This window comes from Parasteatoda tepidariorum, chromosome 5, assembly GCF_982258835.1.
Source record: "Parasteatoda tepidariorum strain Cologne lab strain chromosome 5, Ptep-v5.0, whole genome shotgun sequence".
NCBI lineage: Eukaryota > Metazoa > Arthropoda > Arachnida > Araneae > Theridiidae > Parasteatoda > Parasteatoda tepidariorum.
In genome coordinates this window covers 47,653,014-47,680,851 of record NC_141759.1, presented here as the reverse complement: position 1 = coordinate 47,680,851, position 27,838 = coordinate 47,653,014, and the positions used below count along the sequence as shown (strand labels likewise).

At 31.1% G+C, this 27,838-nt stretch overlaps 1 protein-coding gene across 2 annotated transcripts; it reads right to left on the bottom strand.

Moving 5' to 3' along the window:
* Positions 1 to 61: 61 nt before the first annotated feature.
* On the bottom strand, positions 62 to 12,484 carry LOC107449065 (uncharacterized). Of its 2 annotated transcripts, XM_087163804.1 has the most exons (3): positions 12,262 to 12,484; positions 5,788 to 5,838; positions 62 to 408 (listed from the first exon to the last, which is right to left on the bottom strand). In XM_087163804.1, exons 1-3 carry the CDS (start codon positions 12,335 to 12,337, stop codon positions 188 to 190), a joined length of 348 nt encoding a protein of 115 aa, XP_087019930.1. In that variant the 5' UTR covers positions 12,338 to 12,484; the 3' UTR covers positions 62 to 187. The 2 variants fall into 2 exon arrangements, with proteins under 2 accessions (XP_087019930.1, XP_087019931.1); XM_087163805.1 differs by lacking the exon at positions 5,788 to 5,838.
* Between the last annotated feature and the right edge of the window lie 15,354 nt (positions 12,485 to 27,838).

Here is a 27,838-nt window from a genome sequence, read left to right as displayed (position 1 = left end):
TTTTTGACCACCACTATTTTTAAAAAATTTAAACATATATATTGATATAAAATACACCCATTTTACATCGCATTTATAAAATCAGTAATCAAATAGTGAAACCAATATTGTTTTGTTAATAATATTATTAGAAACAAAATGTGTACGAATTTTAAAAGTTTGAAGGAAGTGAAATCACTTTTTCTTCTTATAAATAATGTTGAGCATAGTTGTCACTATTGTATGTAGGTGGCGCATAAAGTGCTGTCGCTAAAGTAGATGATGCGTTGTCTGTTGAATGAAAAGTATCCATTGTTTTCAGGATTCGTGACATAGGAGTCGTGGATTCTCGAGATGGTGATATTTGATCGTAAATTTCTCTAGTACTTGTAGATGTCACTTCCTTAGTTTTGAATGATGGAACGGATTCTGAAAATATAAATAAAAAGTTACTAAGAATCACTTTAGTATGTTCTTTTCTGTACATTCAATAACATTTATTAATTAAGATTTATACAGCGTGAACATACATGGCATGTGCAAAATTATGGAAACACTTCTATTCCAACTCTATGTAAAGAATCTTTCTTTAACGAGCAACTGTCTTGAGACAAAATATATGACAAAACAGTTTGCACAGTTCGAAAGATCATGCTTGAATTTTTTTAGAAATTGTGCCATTTTCACTCTTACAAAATTTGGATCTGACAAAATGAGCGTTGGAAGTCAGTTTACTTCTTCTTTAGTTTTAATATCAGCAATTTCGAACTGTTATGGTATTATTTTCACCCATACAAATTTGGATCTGCCAAAATGAGCGTTGGAAGTCAACTACTTCTTTTTTAGTTTTAATATCACCAAACTGTTATGGCATAATTTTCACTCATGCAAAGTTTGGAGCTACCGAAATAAGCGTTGGAAGTCAATTACATCCTTTTTAGTTTTAATATGAGCAATTTTGAACTGTTATGGTATCATTTTCATTCATGCAAAAAATTAGGAGCTATCAAAATTAGCATTGGAAGTCAACTACATCTTTTTTAGTTTTAATATCAGTAATTTTGAAGTATTATGGTGTCATTTTCACCCATACAAAATTTGGATCTGCCAAAATGAGCATTGGAAGTCAATTACATCTTTTTTAGTTTTAATATCAGCAATTTTGAAGTATTATGGTGTCATTTTCACCCATGCAAAATTTGGAGCAGCCAAACTAAGCGCTGGAAGTCTATTACTTCTTTTTTAATATCAGCAATTTTCTACTGCAATAGAATATATACAGAAATATTTATATAAGAATGCTTTTTAATTATAGTGATATTGAATCAGGAAATAAGCTTTTAACTTTACACGCTCATTGCGGTCGGTGAAAACTTTGGATGGTTAAAAAGAAGACAATTTCTAAAAGCTTCAAGCATGATTTTTCAAATCGTTCTAACAGTTTTACTGTGCAAAACCTTCCGAAACATTTGTTTATAAAAGAAATATTGTTTACATAGAGTTAGTATCGAAGTGTTTCTGTAATTTTGTCCAACCCCTATAGCTTTGAAAAAAGTTAATGTTTGCCAAATTTTAACACCTGCTATAACTAGGCTGCACATACAGTTAGTCCAAATGCCCAGATGTTTTATACAGTTTAGTTCATTCGCCGTAAGATTTTAATTTTAAAAAAAAAATCTCCAGCTCAAAATCTCAATTGAAATGGCATTTTCTTCTGCCGAGAAAAGTTTTTTGAAAAGAGTTAAAGTTGGAAGGTTTGTAATCGGGAATGTTCTTCAAACTTGACAAAAGCTTTATCGAAGCTTTTGTGTTAAAAATGTCGGTTTCAACTTAATATCACAGGAAAAAATTTACAGCCTCTGACATCGCAGGGTAACGAACTTTCGTTCTGATACATATTATACTGGTATTCAATGTATTTTTTTAAATGTTGGTTGAGAACTTTAATTCCTTTATGCTGTAATTCCATTTTAAAATGATTGCCAATAAAAAAGGCTTTAAGCTTCAGCAGTTTTCCAACGAATTCGAGAATATTAATCAATGTCGGATTTCTGTGTTTGTTTAAAAGAAATCAACCCAACTTATTGCTTTAATACTTCTGTTCTTATTTTCACACTCATAAATCAATAGACCATGAAGGTTTGTTTCTGCTGCATTTGTTATCACCTTCGGTAAAATCCTCAAAGTGATTGTAGTTTGTAAGCGATTATTGCTTTTGGTTTGCATGACTAGTTTTCGGAATATCTCAGAAGGTTGCTTTTCCTTAATGTTAATTATAGGGAAAGTTTTATGTTTAACATTTCTTTCGAGAAAAACGTTAAAATTAGCCTTTGCGCAAGTTACGGACTAGTACTGGATACTTACTTATATCACTTTAACCTTTCAAGCTTTATTTTTAATTAAAAGTAAGAGATTAATATTGAGAAAATGTTTATAAAAATATTCAAATCATAAAATACTTCGAAATAATAATTTTTTCCCCAAGCAGATTTGACTTTACATTTCAATCTAAATCTAAATCAAAGAAATGGAAATATTTATATCACAAAAGCATAAATCTAGTTGATTAACTTTTCATTTTTGATGTTTCTGAAAATGCGCGTTTAAGAACATAGACATACTTACCTTGAAATGCGTGTTTTAAAAAACAGATTATATATTAAAACGCGTGTTTAAATTAATCGGAATTACTTAAAATGCATGTCTGAAAAATGTGTGTTTGAAAAATGCACAGTTGAAAATGCATGCTTGCCTACTTTTCCGAATTTTCCAGAAGAATTTATCGTTTGATATATGTGTGGGTCAAATTTATTTATTCACACTTTATTCTTGCTTGAATAAATATAATTTAAAATGATTTTGACTACTAGTAGATTTCGATAATTTAAACATATATTAAGCCAGCTTGTTTACCAAAACTGCTTTTAAATTGTCTAAAGCTCAACAACTATATTGAGCCTCCACACGGTCTTTCATAAGAAGTCCGTGCAGACTGTTTAAAAAGTGTACCAGTTGTGCGCATGAACCCAAAACCTTTTATAAAAGTAATTCAGAGAAATTTATTTTATATATTTGAGAATTGAATCTGTAGTGGTTGACAAGTGAATAAGGCAAACCAGTAATATTCATAAATAAAATAAATTTTTAGTCATATATTTTCTACCACTTTCTTATTTTAACTATATTCTGTATTAAAGGACTCGTTCAGTAAGTGAATATACTTTACAGTGGTCTGATCGGACTACCTATGAAAAACCGTGTGGAGGCTTTCAGTTACAGGAGGCGTTGATTGAGCTCACAATAATCTGAATTGCATTATCGTTACCCGACCGCTAGAATAAAACTTTTCAGTAAAGTTAACAGGTATGAAAATTATATATTTCATTCCATGAATTCACTACCATCTTTTCGCCAAATAGCATTTATCGCCAACCAATGTTTCGAACTTTTCATGGCATAAGCAAACAAACTGATACTAAAATGAAAATTATCTAAACAATTTGGTAAACCTTTGGGAAACCTGAAAATTAATTTTAAGTTTCAAAGTTAGTGTTACGAAAATTTAGTACCAATGAAATTTATATCCAAAAATTTGAAATAACAGCTTCTTTAGAATCATAGAAATATTCTACTTCATTTTAAAATCAGTTTTTCTTCCAAAACAATTAAGGGTTTAATCATAGAATACATTGCATAAGGATTTTGATGATTTTTTTTGCAATTTAATTAACTACATTCATTCTGATTGTATTTCTTTGTTTAATGTATTATTAGCACAGATTTTTTTAAAATTGAATTTCTGTTTTTTTGCAGCGAAATAAATAAAAACAATTCAAATTCATTAATTTCATTTTGCTGATAAACTAAAACAACTAGCAACGACAGTAATCCCAGCCATCATGTTTCTTTTTATATTTGTGGTAGAACTTTAAGGTTAGCGGTCTATGTGGAGGCTTTTCCAAAAGGCGCATTACCTACCATGGCTGCCAACTGTCAACGCCGTTTGGAAAAGTTTCTTTTAGTGGTAGCCATGTTTACACTTTAATGTATATTCTTCTTTTTGTAAATTTGATTTAAAATTATTTTCGACACAACATGTAAGTCATTGCAAAGGGATAGGGAACTGCCCTTGCATCAGAAAGGTTCTGGGTTCGAATCCCGGGCAAGGCATGGATGTTCCTTACTTCTCAGTACTATTCGTCCTTACTGTGGGAGCAACGTTGGCCCACCTAATGTGGTCCCCCTGAAAGAGTGGCCAACAAATCTGCCCTTCAGATGCCTGTATGATCTAGGTCATTCCTCAGGTGGGCATTGGAAAAAAATATAAAAGGCCACTTTGTTCCATCGCTCGCGCGGAGAGTGCTTTGAAAATATTGACAAAATTACCAAAAAAATCTGTCAGATCTTGCTTTTAATTTTCTACAACGCTATACAACATTTTGCAAAACGCGTAGTATTTTGCTAAACGGTCAAGAAAAACTGTTGCAACTAGCAACAGACATGAAAATTGCATGCTATTTACTAAAGAGTGCCAGTTTGAGTGAAGAAGAAACCTTTGATAACCATAAGATTTTATAAAAATGGTAAGTAAAGTTTCAAAAACTAAAACTAATAGAAATTTATTTACTTTTGCTAGTGTTTACAATGGCTCGCCAAAGAGTCGCGATTGCTCAGGGGATAGAACGTTCGCCTTCCTTTGAGGTGAACCGTGGTTCTATCCCTGTGATGGCTGGTCGATACGAATTCCGCATCCGGCTTGCACAGACCACAGTGCTGATGTGAGATATCCTCAGTGGTAGACGGATCATGGGTTAGAGTCCATGGTTAACCTGACGGCATCCTTGCCGTCAGGTTAACCATGGAAGGTTCTTGTGGTCTCCCTCTCCATGTAACGCAAATGCGGGTTAGTTCCATCAAAAAGTCCTCCACGAAGGCAAATTTCTCCCAATATTTGATGCAGGAGTTCCCTTGTCTTCTGGATTAGGTTCAAAATTACAAGGCTACGGAGTTGAACATTAGTGGTCGTAAACCCAAAAATTGGGTCGGCAGTTCAACGACGGTTATAAAATAAAATAAAATATAAAATGGCTCGCCACGAGAGAGAAAGATTAAAGTGGCGTCTTATTTAAACTTTTGAATTATTGTACTTTACTCGGGCAAAATAATTTTTGATCAATGTTTCTAAGCACTGGGATATGAATTTCTTGTGGCATTTATAAAATTACTTATACTTAATTTGGGTGTTGGGATTTCAAATCTGAAATTAGTTATGCTCCGAAAGCTACAGATGTTTATCAAAGTCAGTCTATTTCAGACTATTTTTTTTTGCCTGAATCTGCAAGTTTATAAAGAAGGAATAGGTTTGCACAGATACAAAAAAACTTGTCAGCTCCTTTGTAAATAACACTTAAGACAAAGAACATGTGACCTTAACGTATCGCATCACAAACTGAAATATTGTATCGCCTTCTTCATTCCACTCCCTAGGTAGCAGAGAAGTGGGGACATTTAGGAAACTTAAAAAATTCTGGTGAGGAATATATTATTAAATTGCATAAAAACTGTAACTTAGAGAACGAGAGAAACCGATTGCCGATTTGATTGAAGATCCGTTCAAAAATCTCATTAGACTGAAAAATCATACATTAAAATATAAATTTTGCTGCCACAAGAGAAATCTTTTCCAAGTAGCGGAGTGAGTTGACATCTCTGTTATAGTTTAAATATGTTCATCTGGCAAGAAAATGTTATCTATGCACTTTAACTTTTTGTTACTTTAAATTAGCATTATACTAAAATTTTAATTACCTGATGGTGTCTCTGGTGCTAGCAGTGAAAAATCATTTAGTATTTCAAAACCTACAACATAAAAATTCAAATTGTTAAAATTCTAAAAGAGAAAAAAAAGATGCTAAGATATCGAAACAAACAAATATATATATATATATATATATATATATATATATATATATATATATATATATATATATATATATATATATATATATATATATATATATATATATATATATATATATATATATATATATATATATATATATATATATATATATATATATAGATAGATAGATAGATAGATACAGTTCAAAATGTACAGAAAACAAGGGAAAAATACAGAACAATGAAAAAAAAAACCGCAAAAAAAAATCCGAAAAAAAGACAAAAAATTTTAAAATTTCTTAGAAAAATCCGGAAAATAAGAGATATAATCTCTTCATCATCTCACACGATTATATCCGCAAAAAAGAGTGCTTTCTAATATTGTATCAATATAGCCGAAGCAAAATATATTTATACAATAGTGTGAGGAGCACTCAAAAAATTTACAAAAAAATAACACCAAATAAAATAGAACACAATAAGTAAAAATATAATGTAAAAACATAAAATAAAATATAAAGAAAAAACAGAATAAAACATGAAAAGAAATATATAAAGCGAGTAGCGAATTCAAATGAACTTACATGAACGGGAAATTGTTCAAGAATGATTTAAAATATATTCGTAACAAGATTGCCAGATTTCAAAAAATGAAAATAAAAGCTCAAATTGAGCTAAAAGCGCAACTAGAGGAGTTTTGTACTAAAGTGCGTTCTTACTGCATTACTGAAGTGCGTTTGATTTGTTAGTCACCAAGGATGGGCCCGAAAATGGATGTGCGCAAGGTAATATTATACTGGATAATTTAAAGAAGTTGACAGTAAATAGTTTTAGAAAATAAATATTTATTTAAGAAGAAAAAATAGAAAATAGAAAGGAGAAATAAACATGAATTGCCTATTTTGCACATAATTTTAGCCACGGATTTGACCGAAATGGATTTGCACGGGGAAAAATTATACAAATTAACAAAGAAATTTTTTAGTAAATAATTTTATTCATGGATTTGCCCGAATCTTTGTTAATTTATATAATTTAAAAGATAGAGCCAATGATGTTTGCTTGCTTATAGCTCTCAGTATTAAAAAAAAATGATTTTGTTGTCCGTTCATAGATTTTTAATTATTTTTCATTCATAGATATTTGATTATTGTCAGATAAACTCAATGATTAATATGAACGTGGTAACTAGGCGGACTATGTCACCAAATTAGTATTCCTTAAGTAATATAAAACGACGTGTTTATTATATATATAAATATCGATATTATAATTATTTAAGCGTATTTCTATAAAAATAAATAGTTTAAAATGAATGGTATTCAGGAAGCAAAATTACTAAAAAGAAAAAATAGTTCTAAATTGTTTAGTAGAACAGAAAAAAATCGTCAAACTATTATTAAGGCCAATAATGCTTGATTAATTTTAGTAAAGTGGACTAATTTTAATTAAAAAAAAAGCTATGAACTGAAGAGAACAATTAATAGAGAAATTATACTGAATCATTAAGAGAAGTGTAGTAAATCGTCATACTATTATTGATGTATAGGATGCTTAATTAATATTGGTAACAAGTACTAACTGAAATAAAATAATAAACTATGCTCTAAAAAGCATAATTAATGAAGAAACAGGCAATAATTAATTTATGAGAAAAGTAAAAATTTATGAGTGACGCTTAATTAATTTCGGTAGTAGGCACTATAATTGAAATAAAAAAAAAAACTATCTACTCAATATCGAAATTAATGAAGAAATGGAGCTAATTCGTTTAGGAGAAAAGTTAAAAAAAGTCTCCATACATGACACCAATCATGCTTAGTTAATTTTAGTAAGTGGTACTGAAGCTATGTACTAAAAAGTAAAATTAATGAAGAAATGGCACTAATTCATTCAAGAGGAACATAAAAATCGCCATGCTATTATTGACGTCAATGGTGCTTTATTAATTTCTGTAACAGGCACTTTGGTATCATGGTACCAAACATACTAATGCAGGTAGAATTAGTACTTGGTTTATTTGGTACCTATTGAAACTGTGTAAATACTTTGCAGTATTAATTTAGATAATTAGGAAGAGATAAAAGGGGTTTTACGGGCTTTTGAAAGGAGTAAGTTCCAGAAAAAATCACTTAATTGTGGTAAATTTCGACAATCATGAGTACAATATTCCAAAAGATATTCAATACAGTTAATCGTTAAATAGATTCGCCGTCAGGAACAAACAAAAAGTGAAATTATTTTAGCTTTATTAATTGTGTTAGAGTATAGGTCTCAAATTTGTGCAGAATTTCAAAATGTTATTCAGTTCTGATTTAGTGGTAGTTTAATCTAAGATTAATCTCTCTCACACAGTACGGAGAATGCTTATTCAGTTAGTATTTATATTAAGGCAACCGTTTGAACCAAATATCTACCAAATTTTGCTTATCTGTTTAAAACGGTGATTTCTTTTGCAGGAAAAAACTAGTGGTAAGTCAAGTTTTTTATTATTAGGATTTATTTTGTAAAAATAAGAGAGTTCTGCATACCATACTTTATTATTTATATAAGTTTGCTTGTTTTTATCTAAAGACAAAATATTGTGCTTTTAATTAAAGGTGAAGTAATTGGTTGAACTTGCTATAAATATATGAAATGAAACTTTTTTTTATTTAGATGTTTTTTATGCATAGAACACTTTTTGTGGCTAAGTATTATATGGGCTTACTTATTTGAATGCAACATAATAATTAACAACTAAAATAGTCGAATTAAGAAACGTTAAAATTACATAATAATAAAAAAATTCACTTAGGACTATTTAGTTATCTTAATTCAAATAGACGTAGATTTATCATATTATTTGGATCAATCATTAAAAATGTCAGAGCTCTTAGCTATTAATTGAAAATGCAATATTGCAATGCAATATTGCACAATTGCGGAACTGCCAAATTTCTTGTTTCTCTGAATAAAATTTTCTTTTTCTTTTTGAAGCGACAAACTGATTTTTTCATTTTTAAAGTTGACTTTTTATTTTGAAGGGAGTTTTGAATAAAATGCATGGGTTGATATTTATGTCTTTGTTTAATAAAATTGATTACTAACGATTTTGAATCCCCACTATACATAAATAACTTGAATAAATAGATAAAATCTTAACAATTTTCGTTAAAATATTTAGTGTTTGCGTAATCAAAACAATTGCTGTCTAAACTTGAATGGTTGTTATCGCATGCTATTAAAGCAATGCGGGTGCTCTTCCGTAGGCGCCATCAATGGCCAAGATATAAACTTACCACACACATAAGTCTCATCCCGTTTATATGGCGGAAGCATTTATACATCCATTAATTCATCCACAGAGCGTAATTTTGACCTAAACCAGAGAATGATCAATCTCCAACTCAGTACCCCCATAAGTATGATTTCTTATGGGAGCATAGAGGACTTTATGACCCGACAACTTTAACGTACATCAGTCACCATTTAATACAAAGATAGTTTTCGGGAACTCACAATCTCTTGGACATCGGCCCTACGCCCTACCAACCAGGCTATCCCGGCCGAAATGAATTGTTATAAGCAGTAAAAAAAATGCAGCAGTATTAAATGTTGGGTAGATTAAGAGTATTAAACGTAAGAATTTTCAACTTACAATTGTTTTTACTAAGTTTATAGCTAATAGATTTATTCTATTATCAACTAAAAAAAAAGGAAGTTTATTATCAACGTTGCTAAAAACATAATGCATTGAGTGTTTTGCATAAATTAAGCCGCGTTCTTTGTTACATCCGTTTGCTCAGAACTTTACGTAACTTCTTTAAAATTAAAGATATTGCTCTAAATATTTGTACTTATATTCAGAATTTTTTAAGCTTTCAAAAAAAAAAAGTTATTGGGTAGAAAATGACGCATTATATGTGGTGAGATTGCGTAAAGGAGCTGAAACTTTAAATAGCTCTCTGCCTGAATTATTGCTATCGTCCTCTATCATTTCAGATTTACGCGTAAAATTTTTTCCAGTGATAGTTAATTAAAGCTGCAATTTTTATAGCAAATAAAATTTTTAATGAAATTTTTATTAGAAATGCAAAGCCTAATTGTTTATAATTCTAACATTTAGCCCTTCGTTGACGAGGTCCTTTTAAAGGTTAAATAAACGGAAGCAACCACAAAAGTTTACTAACTCATTATTTACACATCTACTATATAATATCTAGAGTCCACTAAATAAAACTGTGTCTCTTAGCATTAAAACGTAAAAGTTTTAACGTTTAGAGTTGCGGGTAGTTTATGGGTGACAGGGGTGCCTAGGAGGCACCTTTCGATTGCAAAGGGCTAATATATAGGTTTAAATTAATATATGTTGTGTTTCTCTTTTCGTATTCATAAACCGATAATCTGCTTATTTTTTTAAAAATTATTGTAACATTTTTAAGTTTTTTTTTTATAACCGTCGTTGAATAGCTCTCCCAATTTTAGGTTTACAACTAATTTTCAGCACCGTAGCTTTGTAATTTTGAACTAATCCAGAAGACAAGGAAACTCCCAGATGTATGATTTGACTTTGGGACTCGACAGATTTAACGTGCATCAGTAACCATTTGCTTCACGGGGAGTCTTCAGATTGCGGGTATCGAACCTACGACCTCTTCGACATGGGCCCAGTGCCCTTTCAACCAGCTATCCCGGCCCATTTTGAAGGTTTAATTTTTTTTTTACATAATCACCAATTAATGTATTTTGTAGACCCCCAATCATTTTTTGTGAAACTATAGCCCAATAGCTCCCCGCCGTATTATTGCTTTGAACCTCATATTTAATTTCGTCACTTCTTAGACCGTCGCTCTCCTGCAACAGTTTCACTGGTACAATACCACACACCCCCTAAAATCCGAGCATAACACCCAATGACTACCATCTAGTCTGTGACTACCATAAGTTAAAAAAATACCAGGTTGAATAGCGATTCAGCTTCGACAACGAGGTCGGAGATGAGGTTCAACGCAAAGACACGGCGCGAGTTTGCAAAAAGTGTCACAGCGTCTACAAAAGTCTTTTAATTGAATTTACTACCATGTGAAAAAACAGACAGATGTTCAACCTTTATAATGTATTATTGTCAAAAAAATTTTATCTCTTGAACTTCTCACTATCGATCCTGATCCTGAAACTGCGAGCTTGGGGCCGCTTGCAGCTCTCAATATCGAAATAATTCAATAGAGATCGTACAGTTCTTGAGAAAAAATAAGAAAGTGGTTTATAAGTTCAGTTTGCTTTTTAACAATTTTTGGGATAACGTATAAGTATCCAATTAATTCATTATTACTAACACATATAATAAATCGATAATAAATTAATTCACTTTACTAGATGATTTAAAATTGAAACAATTGTTAATCCTTTTTCAAAACATTAATTGATCTATTTCTTGTCAAAGGAATAAAAGTGCATGTTTATGTACAAATGTGAAAAGCGCCTTTACATGAATAGTGTTTGGGAACTTTCGTTTAATGAAATTGAAAAGCAGGAATGCAAACTGCAGCTCACAGGGCGAAATATTTCAAAAAGTAGAAAAATGGGTAATTCTACTAATTTTGAGAATGTTTTAAACGTCTCATCAAAAAATATGTAATTGTCGTTATCTATCTTTGTTTCCCGGGTTACGAAGCAGCGTTTTATATATGAGTTTTAATTATTTATAGGCAAAATCATTCTAAATTGAATCTTTTAAATCACAATTTCAAATATAAACTCTCACGCTAAGAAAACTTTTCGCACAAGACACAGCAAATTAACATCTTTGTGGACAGAAATGCATACCGGTTAACTTGTACGGTTGTTGAAAAGGATTTTATAAGGCGGTAGTAAGCCAACAATTAAGTTTGGGAGAATTTTCTAAAAACAAAACTATTAAGGCATCTATAAGAATAATAAGCCCACAATTAGATCTTATCTGCATATTTTTTCCTTCAAATTATTAATTTGTCGTAGTTATTTAATTTTTTTTTTTTAACTTTAAACTTCAAGAGGCTGAAACGCCGACATTGCTATCACTAAGAAAATTATTTTTCAATGGACGTACAAGTTGAGAGCTATGCAAATATGTTGTCCCTACAAAATAAGCTCTATAAGAACTAGATAAATGAGTTACCACTCTTTATATTTTAGTACATTTCCATAATACGCGTGCTAAGTAAAGTGTGACTTGATATCGAAGATGCGACATTTCTATTAAGAGGATTGTACCCGCAAAGTTGTAAGCTGTACAAAAATTTAAAGTTGAATTTAGCAAATTTATTAAATAAAGTAAGAATCTTAAAATATACTTTAAATTTATCACCGAGAGCCAGATTCGGACGACAGAATAAGCACAAAAAATTAAAATTATCTTACTTTGTTCTGCAAATGCCACCAAGATGAAATGAAACGTAATAACCGCTAAGCCAGGTAAGGCACACTTTGGTAACATTGTTATTCTCAGAGATCCATATCTTTCAGCTAAAACTCTCTCCCAAACTTTCGCTTATCGAATGTTTTAGAGAAGCGATCCAGGTATCAGTTGACCTAATGAATAAAGGATTTGGGTTTCTTCAAGTCAAACGTAGACATTGACATCCTTCGTCTTTTTATTTTTGCACTACTTAAAGAATCGTCTGCTCGAAAAATGGTCACGTTGAGGAAATTACATCGAAAAAGATGGCTGCACGATGGGCGATTCCGTTCTCATTCTTAAGTGAATATCGTCACAATTGGTTGAATCTAACAAATGACTTTTTTACTGTAAGAAAATCTTCTTAAAAGCGCTTCATGCGCGCTAATAAAGTAAACGAACCTTAACCCTAACTGCACTCGAGCGTTTAAAATTTCCGTGAGTTCGTTTGCCAACCGATGTTTGAACATAACGCTGCTTAATTGTCTTATTACTTTTTTTCCCTAAGCGCAGACGATTTTGAGATGAAAAGCTATTCATTTTGGCATCAATTTTAAATTCTTTCTAGAATAAACATTGAGAACATTATTTATTCAACAATGAAAACTCTAGTATTATGAAAGTTGAATGAGCAGTTTTTGGCATTCTTTATTACAATCAAAAAATTAAAAAGGATTGAAAACTGTCTTCTATTTAAAACTTAAAGGTTGCATGATATTAAAGAATGAAAAAACTTGATGATATGGCCTAATTCTTATCGAAACAATAAATAAAAAAAAAACGCTAAATGCGGTAATCTAGTATATTCGCTACACTAATTTTAAAATTCAGAGGTCTTTTTCAAATTCCTAACAGACTCTATCTTCACATTTTTCAATTAGAAATAAGATGAAATTGGCTTTCAGATTTAACAAAGCATACCAAAAATTTCCAGTTAAAAATTTGCGATTAAAAAATTATTAAAAAATTCAATTCTTAAAGAAGAACAATAATTTTAAAAAAATTAATAAGCTAACATTGCTTATATGCGTGTGTATGTAAAACAAATAAAGAATTTTAATTAGTATATATCGTTTTCGTAATGGTTTGAAGGTATGCATGCCACAAAAAATAATAAATTAGTAAGGTATGAAGTATAAATATCTGTAAACATGTCGCTGTGGTTTTTCCGAACGAAAGTGGTATCTAAAGTTAATTTTAGTTCAGTTTAAGGTCTTTGGGTAATATAATAATAATCCACATTTTCAAATTGTTCAGAGCTTGTTTGGAAGAAAAACTAAGATTTTTACCTAACAAAGAGAAGTTTATACTGTTGTTTAGTAAAAATTCTGGATGCTTGAAAAGTACTCATCGTGAAACAAAACAAGGGAAAAAATTGGTACAAAAATATCACCTTTGGAAAAAGTGTGGCTTATCACTGTATTACCCCAGGCAATTTAATGATAATGCAAATACTACGAAGATTTACGCAATTGGGTATAATATGAAAAAAAATACAACTACTTCGATTTAGTAGGAGCAACATATGACGCAATGCTAAACGAATGGAATTTAGTTGTTTTTTATTTAGTTATTGTTATTAGTAGTTGTTGTTATTTGTTTTAGTTGTTGTTGTTTATTTAGTTGTATTTAGTTTCAATAACTTTTCTTTATAATGCAATAAAATCTGGCGAGCAGCTATTTAAACGATCGAACACTTCGTTTGTTTATTTGTGGCTTGAAGTTAGGCTCGCAGAAAATGCTGTTCATGGGTTAAATTTAGTAGGAACAACACAACCTGTGACGTAGGCTATATTTTACCCAATTATTCAATATACTTCAGATTTGATTGACACAGTTATGATTGAGTGGTATTTAAAGAGAAAAATTTCTTTTCACACAAATATCTTTATTTATTTTCAGATACACTATATAAAAATATTTGGTAATTATAAAATAATTAGAATAAGTAAAGAAAATGCGAAAATTTCTGACAACTCCGATTGGGGTTGCTAGAAATTTTCTCAGTTTGGGGTTGCTCTACAGTTGAAGAAACTCTAGACTTGATCAACTTCAACACCATAATCCCAAATAAAGATTTGTAAAAGTCATAAAAATTAAGCTGACATAAGCATTAATAAAAAGGCATCAGAACAAGATCAAATAAAGATAAAAGCAGACGATAATTTTGGAATTTCTTGGAGTTGATTGTTTTGCAGACTGAGCTTTTTCTTCTTCTTTTTTTCACCAGCCTGCATTTTTAATGTTTTTACATAATATTAATTTTAAGTATTTTTATGATTAACTTATTTATAATTACTGCCTTGTGTTTTTAATATAAATATGAATATTGAATAAAGAAAAGAATTTTGGGAAATCTTAAGAAACGCACGTCCGCTGGAATTGAAAACTAATCCAGCCCATTGGATGACTACAATAAGAGAACAAACATATATTGATGCAGTTTTTGCAATTCATGGCTAGAAATACTGTGGTAACGTTTGTCAAAAGACCGATATGTCTAAAGATAGCCAGTGATTGCTGATCGCAATAATGAGATAAAAATTTTCTCTCCTTTGTAATAATTCGTTTTTTTTCTTCTTTTTGTTTCAGATGATTTTTCGAACATGATTCTTAGGACTGCCTTTTGTGCCTTTTAAGTAAAATGTTACTGCGTATAGCAAAAAAAAAAAAAAAAAAAAAAAAAAAAAAAAAAAAGAAGGAAAAGAGCCAAAAAAAAAAAAAAAAAAAAAAAATTCAACATAGTAAAACAAACAGTGGTACGCACAAAATATTCTCCGTAATAACATGATTATTTTTTTTCTCAAAAATTTTCAAAACAGCTCAGAATCCATAAAAAAGCTGCAAGAAAAAAAAATTTAATTTACAGTTCATTAATAAATTGTTTATCTAATTCATTCAAGCAAATTTGACTCTAACACTCACGCATCAGTAAGTATTCTAATACTTACGCATCACCAAACTTTCCAATGTGTAATCATTAATAACTAGAAGAAACAATGTGCTTCATCAAACATTAGTATTTGCAGGTAAGTGAATATATTAGATAGTATTAGATCAAATTGATTTAAAATCGCGATGCTATCGAAATGCATCAATTGTTTTAAAGCATAACAAGAAAAATTCTATTGTTTTTTCCTTACCTTAAATATAGACCTCAGTTTTAACCCATTTGAGAGAAACGCTCTTTAAAATAGAGTTTTTTTTTTTATATCCTTCAAAAAAGAAAATTGTGATAGAAAAAGTGTTTATTTGTATTTATTTTGCTGAGAGAAGATATAGATTGTTTTGTCTACCAAAATATATTATTATTAAAAGTATTGATATTTCGATATTAATTCAGAACATTTTTTTATCATTTCATTTAAGCGCGACTGTTCTCTTTTATTTTTACAACGTATCTCTTTTCAAATTATTAATGACTGGTAACTCATATCTTTCTTTCTTTGCATTTATATATATATATATATATATATATATATATATATATATATATATATATATATATATATATATATATATATATATATATATATGAAAAAATGTAATGTAAAATTAAAAAATGTAAAGGTAGGTGTAGAGGGGACATAAATAAGCATATTTCGGATAGGAATGTGAGTGCGGTAATGGCACATTAGAGCACTAGCTTGTAAAGCAGTATGAATCAGAGGAAACTGAAAAGACAAGTAAAGACGAAAGAAAATAAAAATTTATCAACAGTTTACAAGAGGTGCTCGAAAGAGCAGCCACCAACATCGATACAAGATTCACAGCGACGGCGCATGGATCGGCGTACATTAGAAAAGACGTTAGGCATGTCGAGCACATGTAAGGCAGCAACAGAAAAGCGGGCCACAAGATCTTCCTGATGGGACTCTCGTACACCAGGCTTTTAATATGACTCCAAAAGAAAAAATCCAAGCAGGTTAAATCAGGAGAACGCGGTGGCAGGGGAACTGGACCACCCCGTCCTATCCAATGCTGGTCGTAGACAGCGTCCAGGTGATTTCTGACTTTCCTTATGCAGCCCCATACATGAAATGCACGTCGGCAAGCTCCACATTGGTGAAACGATGCATGCTGTTTGAGATCCGTGAGGGAATCCAGCTAGCAAGCGCTTTTATACGCTGCAGTCATCAGCGCTTCCCACCGGCTCAAGGCGGCATTACCGCTCACACAATCCTATACGAAATATGATTATTCAAGTCCCCTCTACCTACCTTCACATTTTTGACATATATTTTAGGACCACCCTATATATATATATATATATATATATATATATATATATATATATATATATATATATATATATATATATATATATATATATATATATATATATATATATATATATATATATATATATATATATATATATATATATATATATATATATATATATACATACCAAATACGCCGCCATATGACATAATCACGACTTGACTTCAAATTTATATCTGTATTAAATTCTTCCAATATTATTACAAATAGCGTTAAAGACCAAGCAAAAGCAGAGATGCCACAGTCGACTACAATTGTAAAAAGTGGTAGAAACTCAATTCATTTCTGTTTATTTATTTTATCTTTAATTATTCAACTGTAACTACCACTGTAACTTACATTTCAAAGTATTCATATTTAAAATTAGATGTATTCTTTTAAAATACAAAACTGAAAAATATATGCAGTTAAAAGTAGCGAATTTTCCTTTCTTTTAGTAAAATTTTGAATTTTTAGTCACGTGTGGCAACCATGCATAAGGAACAACGATATCCGCTCCTCTACTATATGAAACTTCTTTTCCGTTTCCATATAATTTATCTACCTCTCTGACAATTATGACCATGATGAATGGACTAAAGCCATGCTTAGCTCAGATACCCAGCTCCATTTGATAAGTGAACTGTTCTAAACACAAGTAATTGTTAGGTTTTTTTTTTGTTGAACCAAATTGGTTAATTGAATAAACTATCCGTAAAACTTAAATGCAGTCCTGCGACCACATTTTTCATTAACCCTCTCGCGCCGACTGTCACAAATGCGTGCCAGCATAAAACCGTATCAATCAGGGTAAAAAGATAAAACTGGTAACCAAAGTAGTTGTTTAGCAGTTTATTTGTGGGCAGTTAATTTGTATAATTGTTTGATTTATTTAATCCACCATTACTTTAGTTCAAAATAAAATTATTTAGTTATACTTTGAATTAACATTGATTATATAAATGATTAAACTAATAATAATTAAAGTAAAAGCAAAGTAAGTCTGTCAAATAAGCAACGCCTACATTTAAGCTACCATTCTTTATTTATTTACATCCCGATTCAGATTTTGTACGAATGCTTTTATGAATCAGTCGTCTCCAAGGGGTTAAGACACTCTTTGCATTAGTGCAAAATAAGAATCTGGCAGGTAAACGGTTTAAGCTAAATTAGTAGACAACGAAAAAAATGTGCTCTATATACAAGCATAGCAATCTGTAATAACATTAAAAATATGTACCTAGTTGGAAAAAAAAAGCGAATTCATGCTTAGACAAATTTTACGTAATTTTATCACTGGTTATCACTTGAACAATTATATTAAACAATTTAAACAAATATGCAAGACTTGCTAATCGTCCTTTGATGTTTTTAATTGTTTTAATTTTAGAAAATTAATCAAATTAAGCTTACCTTTATCATTATTTTTTTCTATAATGTTAAACGTTGTCGAGAGTTAACTTTATGGGTCAACATTATTGAAAAGGTAATAGTTTTGGAGAGGAATTAATTTGTTTTTCTTTCTTACCCAATTAAACGCTATTCCAGAAATTAATATTTTAAAGAATAATCTTGCGAAAAAGCAACTTTTTATTATGACGTGAAAATTGCTTTCATGAAAAAAAGGTAGGTTATTTGCTGTTAATCTAAATTGACATTTTTTTGCGTTAGTTACATTTTATAGCTTTTAAAATAATGCCAAAACAACATAATATCATATAAAAATATATAATTTTTTTTGTTCATATTATTTTATTAGTGAACACAAATTTCTTGTTTCGATAAAATAAGTTCTTAGGAATTTATTGTTTAATATCTTTTTGAGAAAAGCTTCGTTTCTTTTTCCCGAAATGGAACTCTCTATTTCAGGAGATGTTTATGTAGATTGAACGACTCAAATTTGAACGACTTTATAGTTCTACTTTTTAGTTTCTACGGTAGCAGAGAAAAATTTCTTAGTGGTAGTATCATGTTACATACATAAATCTTGGTTTTCAAAGTTTCAAAATTTAAAAAAAAAGAAAAAAAATTATATATATATATATATATATATATATATATATATATATATATATATATATATATATATATATATATATATATATATATATGAAAGGGTAGCAGTCATGGTGAGTGATGTTAGGCCACGCAGATAGCAGTTGGAAGGCAAAACATATTTTATTAACTTCACATAGTATATTTAAGACATTTTCTAGCAAAGGCGGAGCTCAAAATCGCACTCAAAAACTGTGTGCTTAAGTTTTTATCTTAGGGAAAGTAGCAAAGGAATTTCCCTCTATTTTGTTATATTTGAGGGGAAAAGGGAAGTGATAAGGATTACTATTGGTTTATGAAAGAAATCTAGCTTTTCCCACACAGAGCATAGGGAGATATGTCCTGCTCTTAATTAAATGCATAGTTGAGCCAAAAATAGATTTAAGAACAGGATGTGGCTTTTAAAAGTGTGAGAAAGAATTTGGAATAGAATAATTAATTAGTAATAAAGTAGGAGTTGTTTTATAGCAAAGAAACTAACGTAAAAAGATTAATAGAAGCTTTTTATGTTACATCCCCCCTCGCCGAAAAATTTTAACTAACATCAAAAATTTTTTTTTAAAATTATCCCTTTGCAAAACTTTCCTTATGATGACACAATTAAAATAATAATAATAATATTTGTAAAATCAACAAGATATAAAGTAACATGAATTATAAAAAAAACACACTTGCACACTATGTAAACAAAAGTTTCATACAGAGTTAGAGGAAGAACAAGCCGGCAGGATATCTGTTTCACGAGCAACGCCGGCATCTCCTAAAACTTCATTCGATTATTTTCTTTCCTTTTATATTTATATATTTTTTACTTATTTGAAAAAAGCATTTTTTTTTAATGGAGCCAGTGAAAAAAAAAAGTGCCAAACCAACTGCAAAATTTATCTATCCTGCTAGGCTTGAAAGGGTAGCAGTCATGGTGAGTGATGTTAGGCCACGCAGATAGCAGTTGGAAGGCAAAACATATTTTATTAACTTCACATAGTATATTTAAGACATTTTCTAGCAAAGGCGGAGCTCAAAATCGCACTCAAAAACTGTGTGCTTAAGTTTTTATCTTAGGGAAAGTAGCAAAGGAATTTCCCTCTATTTTGTTATATTTGAGGGGAAAAGGGAAGTGATAAGGATTACTATTGGTTTATGAAAGAAATCTAGCTTTTCCCACACAGAGCATAGGGAGATATGTCCTGCTCTTAATTAAATGCATAGTTGAGCCAAAAATAGATTTAAGAACAGGATGTGGCTTTTAAAAGTGTGAGAAAGAATTTGGAATAGAATAATTAATTAGTAATAAAGTAGGAGTTGTTTTATAGCAAAGAAACTAACGTAAAAAGATTAATAGAAGCTTTTTATGTTATATATATATATATATATATATATATATATATATATATATATATATATATATATATAAACTGCTGTTTGTAGAAAATGCAACACCATGAAAGAATCATCAGAATCAAATGAAATTTAATGCAGAAACGACTTGTACTGATACAAATAAATGATGAAATTTTCAAAACAAAAGAAACAAATTAAGCGTCCGAAATCAGTATTTGGTGCAGCCACCACGCGCTGCAATAAGTGCTGCTATACGACGTGGCATGGAGTCAAACAGATGTTGAATATCTGCTTGAGGAAGAGAATTCCATATCGCTTGTATGCGCAACCAAAGTTCGTCTTTGGAAACTGCAGGACGCGGATCACGAGTGAGACGCCGACCAACCATATCCCACACGTGCTCAATAGGCGACATATCCGGCGAATAAGCAGGCCAAGGAAGAAGTTGCATGCGTTGTGCTGAACAGAAGTCTCTAACAGTCCGCGCAACATGTGGGCGTGCATTATCCTGCTGAAAGATAGCTCCAGGGATGCCTTGAAGGAAAGGAACGACTTCGGGCTGTAGCACTTCACGGACATATCTGTTGCTATTGAGATTACCCTCAATTCGTATCAAATTGGATCGTCCATGATACGAAATCGCACCCCAGACCATAACTCCGGGTGTTCGACCACTATGTCGTTCAATAATACACTCAGGAAGGCAGCGTTGACCGGCATAACGTCTAACACGAACACGGCCATCATGGGTCCACAAATTGAAGCGTGATTCATCTGAAAAGACAACTTGGTGCCAATCAGCTCGCCAGTCTCTGTGCTCAAGAGCCCACTGCCGACGCAGCCGTCGATGATCCGCCGTGAGGGGAATCCTGTATAATGGCACCCTTGCACGCAATCCACGGCGCAGCAGACGACGACGAATTGACGAAGCCGACAATTGTACACTTGTAGCAGTAGACCAATGTGCTGCCAGCTGCCTGGAGGAAGCTGTGCGATCATTCACCGCCATGCGGAGCAGGTGTCGATCATCGCGCTCTGACGTCACCTTCTGTCGTCCAGTGCCTGTTTTTCGAGTTGTTCGGTGCTCGTCGGTCCACTGCTTCCAAACTCGCATCACTGTGGAACTGTTCCGCTGCATACGAGCTGCTATTGCGCGATAGGAAAATCCTCCTTCTCGAAGGCCGATTATCCTCCCTCGTTCAAACTCCGTAAGTTGCTTGAATTTCTTATTCTTCCGTCGTGGAGGCATACTCAGGTCTCACTAAACGTTTGCCACTAACAAATAATCATAGACTATTTTCAACGTCCCGCTACAGCACTTTATTTATACGCTTTCAGCATCAATTCAGAGGGCGCTGCGCGCGCCACGCACGCGCGATGGCTCTGAAACTTTATTAATTTGCATAATATCCTATAATTGACATTTGCTGCGAATTTCATTTGATTCTGATGATTCCTTCATGGTGTTGCATTTTCTACAAACAGCAGTTTATATATAACAAAATAAATAAATACCAGAAAACACGAAGAAAGTTAAGAAAAACAATAAAATTCATTTATTGCGCATAAGCTGCAAGTAAACAGAACTCATTAGATAAGTTTAAAATGAAGATAAAACAATAAAAAATAATAGACATATGCAAAAAAAAGGGGGAGGGGAAATAATAATGAAAAAAATAGCAAGCAACTAATTCAAAGGAAAAAAAAAAAGGACGAAATTTTTTAAAAAACAGGAAAATAAAATATATAATCCCCTCATCAGCCCACACGATCATATCCACAAAAAAGAGTGCTTTCTGGTATTGTATCAATATAGCCAAAGCAAAATATATTAATACAATAGTGTGAGGAGCACTCAAAAAAAATGTTTGCAAAAATTACAACAAATAAAATAGAACACAATAAGTAAAAACAACACGTAAAAACAGAAAATAAAATAAAAGAAAAGAAAAAACAGTATAAAACAAAACAAATACTATAAAGCGAGTAGCGAAATCAGATGTACTTACATGAACGGGAAATTTTTCAAGAATGATTTAAAAATATTTTCGCAACAAGATTGCCAGATTGCAAAATATGAAAACAAATGCGCAAATAGAGGATTTTAGAGTGCCATTCTTACTACATTGCTGAAGTGATTTGCTATATATATATATATATATATTATAAAACAAATTAATTATTTAATATGGTGTACATTCTCAATAAAACTCTCATTTTGAATCATTGAACAATCTTTGAGCTGTATTTCGTTACTTTTGAGAATCATTTCGCCACGAAATCAAGTGATTAGTGACAGAACGGGAACTTTCTAATATATGACTAAAATGTTTCTTCAATTCGAAACCTAATGGTAGTGCATTTCGGGAGATTATTAACTAGAGTGACTAAACTAGAAGGAAGAGTAAGCGATTGAAAATAAAGTGACAAAATAAGCCGCTTGGCTCTATGGTGGTTAAGGAGTTGACCTCGTACCTTGGGAGGGCCCGAGTTTGAATCTGGCTTCGGGCATCCGTGTAAATTATCTATCTGAAGTTATAGTTTAAAAATGTAAAAAAAAAAATTATTTTTATTATTTTCTCTATTGGGATAATCTTGAAATTACTATACAAATTACTTGAAAGTGTATCGAATTAGTCTTAACATGAATGCCAAATAATTCATACATATATATCTATATCATAGATATTTTTTACATCACAACGAAATGTATTAAAAAGCAACTACGTGCAAACCGGGAGAGTTAAGTATAAATATAAAGTTTGTAAAAAATGGTAAAGCTTGTAAGTCCTTCTTGTTTCAGAAGAGCAAGTCTGCTGGGAAAATTGTAATTTTTTCTTTTTTTGTTCCATACCTTCCAACATGAGATTTTTTATGAATTGTTTTCATAGCAGTAGTTAATTACTGCTGCACTTGAATTTACAGCAAATAGAATATTCGACCATTTGGTGACCAGCTAGAGTGCTTAAATTTCGACTGGGGGAGTGCAAGTAGAAAGAATTAGCATTTTATCGTCAAATATACTAGTAATCTCCATTATCAGTCGAAATTTAAAACAAATTTGGGACTAGCTAGAGTGCTCAAATTTTAACAAAAGCTCTGTGCTTTTTATAGCAATACAAGTTTCAATTGGTCCCTGACGACTGAATTTATTGTCAATACAAATTTCGACCACTTTCTGAAATAAACAAACAGAGACAAAGCTTAGCGTTTTTCTTTTTTATTCTATTTGAAAAATTCTATTCTCTATCAACAATTGGCGATGCTCACGTCACGGTTGAGTACAATACTCTTTCATGAATGACCATACAATTTATGTCTCTTTAATTTTGCGGCTCTTCGCCATTCCTTCGGTTTTGTTTTCCTAACGATAAATAAAGAGATAAAGAAAACACTTATCCACAAAAGCATAATAAAGACTACTACCTATTTTTTTTAATGAAAATATTGTTTTTCATTTTTCTTTCAGGTAAAAATGATCAAATGCCGGTGTTATTTAAAATCATGTCCATTTTGAGAACATTTGATTTTTATAAAGTGGCAATAAAATATATAGTAAAAGAGTTTAAATTTTTTTAAAAAAATTTTTGTGAAAGAATATAGGTTGTGTCACGTAAAAGAATTGGTACTTGCGGGCTTGGCTTACTCTAAATAGAATAGAAAGAAAAGTTACTAACGTAAATAAATGCCACGTTTCAACAACCAATCAGGATCGAGATAGTCACACTACGTCACGTGCAGGTATCCCATTGGGTACTTGCAACTCGAGAAGAAGTGAAGTGATTATGTTTAACCATTTGCTTTGGATAATCGTAAAATATCACCATGCTAATACTGACGCCAATGATGGTTAATTAAGTTTAAGAATATGCACAAATTGAAATTAAAAAAACAAATAAGCTATTTTAGGACAAGCGCAAAAAATCGCTTTACAAATATTGAGGCCAATGATGCTTAATTAGTATGATAGTAATAGTTACTAATTGAAATAAAAAAATAAGCTATGAACTACTAAAAAAAAACAAATCTAATGGAGAATGATACTGATTTGCAAAAAAGTAGCGTTAAAAATCGCTAAACTATTAGTAACGCCGAAAGTTGCTTAATTATTTTTGATAATAGGTTTCAATGTAAAAAAAAAAGAAGCTATGTCTTAAAAAGCAAAATTAGCTGAGAGATAGTTCTAATTCATTCAGGAGTAACGAAAAAAAAAATGCCATACCATTTTTGACGCCAAAGATCCTTAGTTAATTTTAGTAATGGTTACTAATTAAAAATAAAATAAACTATGTAATATGAAGAAAAAATATTGGAACTAACCCGGATTGAAGAAACTTAAAAATTCGCCATACCTTTAATGACACCAGTAATGCTTAATTAACTTAGGTAATAAGCACTACTAGAATTATCGTAATTGGTGCAGCTGTGGACTCAGGTGATAAGAGCGATAGCCTCCCAATGAGGTGAATCGGGTTCAAATCCCAATGATGGCAGTTCGATACGAATTCTACACCCGCCTCCTACCGCCTAATGGAGCTAATAAAAAATATCTTCGATGGTGGCTGGGTTAGAGTCCCCTTGCTTTCAAGCTAACCGTGGAAGGTTTTTCTCCCCATATAACGGAAATTCGGATTTAGTTCCATCAAGTCTTCCACGAAAACAAATTTCTCCTAATACTTGATCCAGGAGTTTCCTTGTCTTCTGGATTGGGTTCAAAATTACAAGGTTACGAATTATTATTGGTAACCACAAACTCAAAAAATTGGGCCGACTGTTCAACAACGATTATAAAATAAAATCCCGGCGATGGCTTATACTGATCACAGTGCTGACGTAATATATTCTCAATAGTAGACGAATTATGGGTTAGAGTCCCCTTTTTCCTCTCTATGTAATGCAAATGCGAGTTAGTTCCATCAAAACATCCTTCAGGAAGGAAAATTTCTCCAAATGCTTGAATGAGGAGTCCTCTTGTCTTCTGGATAGGGGTCAAAATTACAATGATACGGAGTTGGAACATAGGTGGTAGTAAACTAAAAATTTCGGTCTGATGTTGATCGACGGTTATAAAATAAAATCTAATCACGCAAAACTACAGTGAAGAACATTATATAATGATAAATACAAATAATTTGGAATTATAGCTTCATTGGCTGGCTAAGTATATTTCTTTCAGCTCAGTGTATGATTTTGTAGTGCTGATCAGTACCAATTTATTGTTGTTTTTTTTTCTTCACATCATATGAAGAACGAGTATTCAGCTAGTTAGTATATAAATGGTAAATTCTAATTTAGATATTCCTTTTCTTTTACGTACGATTAGAGTTGAATATTGTTATTTTAATTCGAATCGCATTTCATTTATATTCTAACATATACATAATAATTAAAGAGCTAAATTAAAAAAATTATGTTTGTTCAAATTATAGAAATTGTGTTAACTACCGTAAAAAAAGAACCAGATATCAATATTTCAAACACGTGTACTCCTACATATAGCATTTTCAAAATATCATTCGTAATAATTTATATTATTACTATTTATATAGTCTTCTTTTGAGAAACCCACAGAATTATGGTAATTATGATAATTATGTTTAAGCAAAGAATATAAAGGTGCCTTAGACGTTAGGTAGCTCCAAGGAGCAAGGCACATCGACCAGAACTCTCTTGTACTCAAATTCTAGATCATGACTAGCGGAATAGCTTTATAGTTGAAACAAAGTTTGGCAAACACTTGAGAGAAATATCTTGTAGTTCTCAGGCCTTATTACAATATTGTCCCAGATGCTCAAATCTCTGAGCAGAATGCTGCCGTACAATTGAAAATTCAACATAAATGATAAAAATAAAAAATTGAAATTTTTATTTACTTGGCATTTTTGTATAGTAAGCTACATAATGCAAGAAATTTTTTTTAAAAAATAAATTTTATTTCATCAGTTTTTTGAAATTCTATTTTAATGTTCATAGCATTAGCAATAGAAGAAAAACAGCTGTCAAACCACTTTTTTTGAATCAATCGTGAAACAGTTTCAATTGCACGGCAGAATAGATCTCATACTCCGAAAGAATATGTCGTGAAGTCTCCTTATCAAAATGACGACCATAACAAAGAGAATCGGGTGTTATACCCATAACGTAGAGGTGTCTCCTGGGAGTGCAGTGACCAATGATCTTCCTCAAGCTATTCCTGTTAAGCTTAAGAAGTTCTTATTGAAGCACACCAGGACAGCCACGATTAAACTCCTTAGCCTGTATTTAACCGTCTGAGTTGCGTCAAAGCGATGACTTGAAGCATAGGGGAAAAATAAGTATTAAGTATAAGGTGCCTTACAGTTTCTTCTATATTCTTTGCCCTAAGGACTCGGTGCGCTTAAAATTAATCTTCTTAGCTCCCAGATTGCTATATAGTTCAAATAGAAAACAAAATCTTCAATGCGAAATTTTTTAAAAAATTAAATCTTAACTTTTATAACTCTTCGTCTTGGGCACTACAACCGATGAAGGCCGCCCCAATAAGTTTTTGCCATCTTGATTTATTCTGAGCCATGACCTTCAAGTAAGTTATTTCTATTATGTTTAGGTCCTTCTCAACTGCGTCCAGCCACCTAGTCTGCGGGCGACCCCTTTTTCTTGTACCTTCTGGTTTAAAAAAAGTGACTTTTTTTTGCAGAGTTTTGGTTTTCAGATCTATAAATTTATGAACATGTCTGGTTGTTCATATTTTATATATAATTCATGATTGTAAAGGGTGCGCCATTTGTTATTCATAATTATGAAAAGAATATTTTTTTGAGTATAACTGGCACTAGACAATCCTGAACTCTAGAAATTTGGGGCTCTGGGTAAATGGCCTTCTTACCACACCTTTAAGAAAACTCTAATCACCCATGAAGTATTCATAGCAGCATAGTCCAAAAATTAAAATAAAAAGTAGTGAAGTTCTAGGAGTAATGCTGACAAAGGTTAGGAAGTAAAGTTCAAAGATAAAGGGCAGCATATGAGTAGGAAAAGCTAGAAGTAAGACAGTAAACTCTTCATCAACAGATAAGTGGATAAGCTCCCTAATGAATATTTTAAAATCCTCGGCAAAATTCTATACAACATCAGAGGTAGTAAATGTGAGAAGAAAAAAAACTGTTATAAAAATCTATCAGTAATTATTAAGTTGGAATTAAAGATTTAAAAGTTTGTTTGATTACCAGCGTTAATAAGTGAAGGTGGCATTTTTGTAGTGATAAAACTGTAAAACTATTATGAATTGTTTTTATGAGTGTCTTCGAACACATCCTTTCATAATTTTCTTTATTTCATGTTTTCTAATAAAATTGCATTTAAATAAATATTAGATTTTTAATCGTAATTTAATGATTTGGCAGCTAATTTGATAAAGTGACTCACAAAAAAAAAAATTCATTTTTATAAATTAATGAGAGCAAACCAAGAATTCTTGCCATGTTTCAACAAATATTTATTTTTAGAAAGATTGTATTTAAATTTATAAGTCGTTAAAAAAAATCATAATGTTTAAAAAATTAAATTGCCACTTACATCAACTGCTATAAAAATAAATTTAAGTTAAAAATAAAGTGGTTTTTTACAGAATATTTTGTTCTGTATTACGGTTCAAAATCAGTAACAAGCAAAACTTGAACATGTTTCAGATGTTTTTTTCCTTCTTTTTTTAAAATATGTCTTTTCTTTTTCTATTTTTTTAAAAATAAGTCTAAACTTTTTCTGTTTGTGTATTCAAGCCACAGCTTTTGTATTGGTGTGTTATTCCTGTTTTTTGTACACAAACAGCAAAAATTGATAGAGAAATATTTTTTTTTGACTCACTAAATAAAAATGTTAGATTTTAATATTATTAAAATAGGA

Excerpts from the sequence above, each read along its gene's own strand:
- LOC107449065 (XM_087163804.1), bottom strand. The coding sequence starts at position 12,337 with ATGTTACCAAAGTGTGCCTTACCTGGCTTAGCGGTTATTACGTTTCAT. Across the intron at positions 5,839-12,261 it reads GGTGGCATTTGCAGAACAAA|GTTTTGAAATACTAAATGAT; the intron begins GTAAGATAATTT and ends TTTATGTTGTAG. Across the intron at positions 409-5,787 it reads AGCACCAGAGACACCATCAG|AATCCGTTCCATCATTCAAA; the intron begins GTAATTAAAATT and ends TTATATTTTCAG.